Source organism: Homalodisca vitripennis, chromosome 3, assembly GCF_021130785.1.
Source record: "Homalodisca vitripennis isolate AUS2020 chromosome 3, UT_GWSS_2.1, whole genome shotgun sequence".
Classification (NCBI taxonomy): Eukaryota; Metazoa; Arthropoda; class Insecta; order Hemiptera; family Cicadellidae; genus Homalodisca; species Homalodisca vitripennis.
The window spans coordinates 208,109,116-208,115,115 of NC_060209.1; the positions used below are offsets into that span (position 1 = coordinate 208,109,116).

Consider the following 6,000-nt stretch of genomic DNA (forward strand, 5'->3'; position numbering starts at 1 on the left):
GACGTATATAATTTTTTTAAATACCAATTTAAATTTGTTAAACATTATATACTAAATATACCACATCATTTTATAAGTTAAGTTTAAAAATGTTGATAAAATAGATATGAATTATATTTACTTCTTGAAATAACAGTTTTTTAATTAATGTATAAGATTTACCAGAAGAAAATATCCTACAAATGTTATTTATTTCATTATTTTTTATTAAGATTTTAACACAATATACAATTCGGCTTAATCTTTCGTTTAAGATTTTCCTCAGAATCCTCATGGACTGCTCTCTCTCTGAGGCATTAAAAAGTCCTAAATGCTGAAAAGTAATATATATGCTGTCAAAGAATTAATTTATAAAATTGAACCTCTGATCGGTTATTATTACGATTGTTATGGTCACAAGATTTTTAAAAGTCTTGTATACGTATGAAGCGGTTTGGTATACACATCATTGTTCTTTACTTTTCATTTAAATAATTTCCAACAACCAAATGGAATTTGCATAAAATTTAAAGCAAATTGCCTGGTTGATTACTGATTTACCAAAATTGAGATTGGAGTATTATAAAACCCTTTATTGAATTAATAATAATATATGTAGAGTACTACTTGAATTTGACATTGATTTGTTAGAAGCAATTATGTTATGAAGTAAATACCTAACTAATCAACTAGTGTAAGTCCATTTATTTTTTTAAAGAAATATTAAAAGATGGGATACAATGCAGATTTTTTGTTTGATAAAGGTCATAGAATAGCTTAAACTACACAAAGAATACGTAGAAATTAAGCAACGCAGATTTACTCTGTACACTGTTCACTGAGTTCCCACATAACCAGTTTTCACACCTCTACACTATTACGAAATAAATTAAAAGGTACTCTTTAAGCTAACTAAGAATTCAGATTTAATTTTGTTACATATTTTATTATCTAAATTTAACTGAGTATAAGTAGCTGCAATATTAGTTATGAGTATAGTGCTCAAAATGGCATATTTCGGAGTTCTTTATATCATTATTAAACATTTTTTGTTTACAGATATTATTTCATTAGTAACTCATCTCGGTACTGGCGTTGAATCTCAAACCTTCCATTTGCTGCGGTGATTAGACGACTAATCATTGGAAACAATTTTTAGTCGTTTCATTTTACCACGTGAAGACATTTAATTTCCAGTGTATTCAACAGATTTTCTCATCTGGGTGACTTTAAATATCCTCCTCTTTAACATTTAGGGAACGAATTATCATTTTGAGATTTCAAAAAACATCAGGATACTATAAACAGTTCTTAAAAGGGCATTTGCAGGTTTTAGTTCATCAACAGGCATGTTATTGGATAAGAGAATGGGGAGGAAGGACTTAACAATCTCCTTGGAGAAGTAATTTAAATCGAGCCAAAATAAGTGTAACAGGTGTGGCATAAATGAATGTGTTTTATTCACATTGTGTTTCAGATTTGTGAGTACTTGCAAGAGGAAGACGGCGGCTGGACAGAGAAATGGGACGAGGCTGGCTTCTGTCCGTACGCATACAAAGGTGTGAAAATGCATACAAAAATTCAAACTTATATCATATAATGTGTATGTTGAGTTTAGTTCCATTTTACCTTTTTCTTAGTGCACTGTCTGGAATCTGACGCCGTCACAGACTTGACTCCTGGATTTCGGAGTCTTGTACGTGTAAAGAGATCCAAAAACATTCGGCGACGAAGTACCTCAAAGCAACATCAGAGACACCGAGACTGAAAAATATGACAGTATAGTTTAGCTTGGTAAATAAACATTTCCATTATCTCGTTAGATTCAAGAGGCTGCACTAAGAGGAAGATCAAAGTTCACATAGGATCAATCCTTCCTACCATGACTACGTTAAATCATAAAATACCTAAACTGTAAAAAGTGCAATAGCAATAAGAAAATAAAAATTTTACTTCTAGAACTCAAAAGAAATCTTAAAATAAACAGGGTGTTTGCGAACTCTACGATAATATTTTGGAAATCTGTTTTCTGGATCAAGGCGAACAAATTAGGTCAGAAATATTTTGTTACTGTCTGTCTGTCTGTATTTGTTTTTAGATTTATTGTTTTTACTGTAGAAATGTGTAAAATTAACACGTTAAATTTTGTCCAATTATTTTCCTTTCGGTCTCAAATTAACAAAAAAAATAGTATATCACCATATCACATTTCAAAATGGCATTTAAGCTTATTGTGGTTTATGGCATTATTGTTAATCGTGCGTTATAACAATTGAAAGTGTAAATGTGTATTATTTACAGACCAATTTTATCTATTTTTCAAAATGTTCCTGATTATATTTAGCAAATTTTATTATTATTTTAAACATTTTATAATCTTCAATTGTCCGCCATATTGAAATGGAAAACATTCTTATTACATTTTTATTGGAGACCAAAAATATTACTGGGGAGTTCGTAAACCCAGAGTTCGTACAATATAATCAGATATGTGTCAACATATATATGAGAAATGCGAGTATCTATAGTTTACTATATAAACTTACCTATCTGATTTTACTAATGTTTACTAAAAGGTTATTTCTTGTAAACTCTGCTCTCAAGAATCTTTGCGATCATAAACATTTAAAAAATCTAAAATTATTATCAAATAAAAATTTTTATAACAGAAAATGTACTTTACACAGAATATAAACCTGGATTTGTATGCGTTCATAGACAGGTTTTTGAAAGTTCCATAGTGTGAGATGTTTTAACTTAGAAACAAGACTAGACTTTTACTTTTTTATTCTCGCTTTAGTGCCTTTTACTCAGGCCATTATCGATGTCTCCAGTGCATTATACTCCCCATTTTTTAAGGTCAATCATTTTCGAAATTTCTGGCTAATTAACAGCAGCCACTGTTTTAAAACGGGTTTAGAACAAACACATCAGCCAACTTCCTACTCACGTGTCAGTGCCGCGAGTGACAGAGGATCTGATTGCAGGGACTCAGTGGGTCGGGTACGAGAACGAGAAGAGCCTGCAGATCAAAATGGATTGGATCAAGCAGAACGGGTATGCGGGGGCAATGACTTGGGCCATAGACATGGACGACTTCAACAGTGTCTGTGGCCCTCAGAACCCCCTGATACAGGTGCTCCACAGAAACATGAAGGACTACACCGTGCCCACCCCGACCATCACCACGACCCCCAGGGTAGGTGTACTGATTACAACTCAAGAATGGAGCAAAACATCGGGAGTCTGTTGTCAGAGCTAGAATTAAGATATAACTAACGTATTCGACATGGTACGTTAATAAAAAGAAAGATTATGGTACAATTTTGAAAAGACAATTCGTAGTAAGGTTATGATTTAATAAAGGCTCGAGTATTTATGCGCTCAGAACAGCCAGGCATTTTTAACAAACACGTTTAGATAGAAGATTGTTAAGAAACGAAGAATTTGCAAATTGCGGTACCTATTGAAATTTGATTTTAAAATCGTTGCCAGTATGGTACACTATTATTGAATCGTGCCAACGTTCTCTCACCCGGTTTGCTAAGTGAAGTCTTGAGTATACACAGTGTGTAGAATAATCTTATACAAAAACATAATCTTGGCTCTCAAAATCCAAAATTTGGTCATAAAGTAATAACTTAATTTAGAACCTCTACCCCGGACACCCTTTATTTGAGTTGAGAACAACTTTAATATTATAGAACAATACACTGAAATTTTACACATTTGTTTAAAAAATTCGTTAAATATGTTACAAAGAAATCATCTGAAATAAATTTGATTAAATTCTATTTGGAGAGGAAGGCATAAACAATCTTCATTAACTAATTGTATATCAGAATGGATACTGCAAATAGCTATAAGCATATAATTTTATACGAGATAATTGTTCCAGCCGGAATGGGCAAAACCTCCTAGTACACCTTCCTCTTCTCCTGTCAAGCCAACAAAGAAGCCGACAGCTGGAACTCCCAAGCCAAAGCCAAAACCGAAGCCGACAACAGCGAGGCCGACAACAACAACAGAAGAGGAACCCGTTGAAGTTCCAGAGGTCGAAGAAATCAAGCCTTCCGTTCCTGAAAAACCCGTGACATCGAAGCCACAGAAGCCGGTGAGACCGGTGGTCAGACCCCCTTCCGGAGAGCCGAGTGATGGAGGATGTCCTTGTGAGAACGAGGTGGAAGTCACTAGCAAGCCAGTAGCTACCACCACAAGCAAGCCGGCGACGTCGAAGCCGGAGATTAAGCCTGAGGAGCCGGTGGAGGAAGTAGCGGCCGAGGAAGGTGAACTGTCACCGCCCAATTCTGACGTAGACTGTACGACGGACGGCTTCCAGGCGCACCAACAGTGCAACAAGGTGGGTGGGAATCTAAACCCTTAATATTGTTTACTTCACCGCCCAATTCTGACGTCGACTGTACGACGGATGACTTCGAGGCGCACCAACAGTGCAAAAAGGTGAGTGGGCACCTAAACACTTAATATTGTTTACTTCACCGCCCAATTCTGACGTCGACTGCACGACGGACGACTTCCAGGCGCACCAACAGTGCAAAAGGTGAGTGGGCACCTAAACAATTAATATTGTTTACTTCACCGCCCAATTCTGACGTCGCGCGTCGACTGTACGACGGATGACTTCGAGGCGCACCAACAGTGCAAAAAGGTGAGTGGGCACCTAAACAATTAATATTGTTTACTTCACCGCCCAATTCTGACGTCGATTGTACGACGGCGCATCAACAGTGTAACAAGTTGAGTGGGCACCAAAAATCTTAATATTGTTTACTTAATATGTAAAATTACAGCGCATAAAAATCATACAGATTAAATTCTACGTAAACAAAATACGACCATAATATATATAATTTTTATATATATAAAACTCTTCAATATCTTTCTGAGTATTATTTAATATAGAATACCTAAGTACTTTTTTAATTAGGTTAGTGAATTATTTTTGAAAAAAAAAACATTATTTTGAGAAATGTTTCATCCTCATGTTGTGTTGTGTATCGTTTTTATTTCAACTATCATTTTCGAGTTGTAACACAAACTCGCCATGTTACAGTACTATCAGTGTGTTCACGGCAAACCTCTCGAGTTCGAGTGCAAGCTGGGGACAGTGTGGAACAATGAGATCTCAATCTGCGACTGGCCCGAGAATGCACGTCGGCCTGCCTGCAGAACCTTCTACAAGACTAAGAAATAACTTTTAAAATTCACTATTATTTTTCGAGCGAATGCTATTTATTGCAATTAAACTGAAGATATGTTATGTAGTTTCGTCTTCAGTTGCTATTTTTGCTTTGTGATTATTTAAAATGTTTCTTTAGCGATATAGTTTATTTGTTACTTTGTATTTCTTTTAAATATTCTTCGACATTTCAATGAGTTGTTAATCGACAATATGACTGTAATAGATCCTAATATGTAGATTACATTAGAGATAAAGTCTATCATTTATTAAAATCTGATTAATAAGTCTGGAAAGTAACCTGAGATAATGTGCCATTTGATATTAGAGAAAAACTTTTAAAGTGCTCTAATACAGAATATTATAGATTACACAGGAATTTGTCCTAGTATAGAATGAGAATTTTACTATTAGTTATTGAAATAAATATTTATGAACTGATGATTTATTATTATTACTTATCTCGTAATGTTAGCGACCAAAATTATTAATAACCATTTACTTGGTTTAGTTTGCCCCAGTTTATTGCTGGGTTACAGTATTTTTGATAACGAAGAACATATGGTCGTGAATAGATATTATAGCTGATGATCGATAATAGTAATAGTAATCAAGAGTCTTTCCGGCTCAGTTGGGAAAAAGTAGGTAGGGTTTTTAAAAACTGAAATATCAATATAGTTTATTTTAAAAATGCAGAATTATGCTACAGTACATCTGTACAAAAACGGGTTTTTTGCAAATCCAATTTATGATTTTGTAAAATTTTAACTACCGCCATATTGAAACAAATTGGCTTACCAAGATGACCATTGAATTTTACT

General features: G+C 34.4%; 1 protein-coding gene across 1 annotated transcript in view; it reads left to right on the forward strand.

Annotated features, from left to right (window-relative positions):
- Nucleotides 1-5,620, forward strand: part of LOC124358069 (endochitinase) — a 47,318-nt gene extending 41,698 nt beyond the window's left edge. Inside the window, exons 8-11 of the mRNA XM_046810362.1 lie at nt 1,457-1,538; nt 2,967-3,178; nt 3,878-4,339; nt 5,054-5,620. Of these exons, the coding sequence (XP_046666318.1) occupies nt 1,457-1,538; nt 2,967-3,178; nt 3,878-4,339; nt 5,054-5,194 (897 nt within the window). The 3' untranslated portion in view covers nt 5,195-5,620. The remainder of the gene's footprint in view (nt 1-1,456; nt 1,539-2,966; nt 3,179-3,877; nt 4,340-5,053) is intronic.
- Nucleotides 5,621-6,000: the final 380 nt, after the last annotated feature.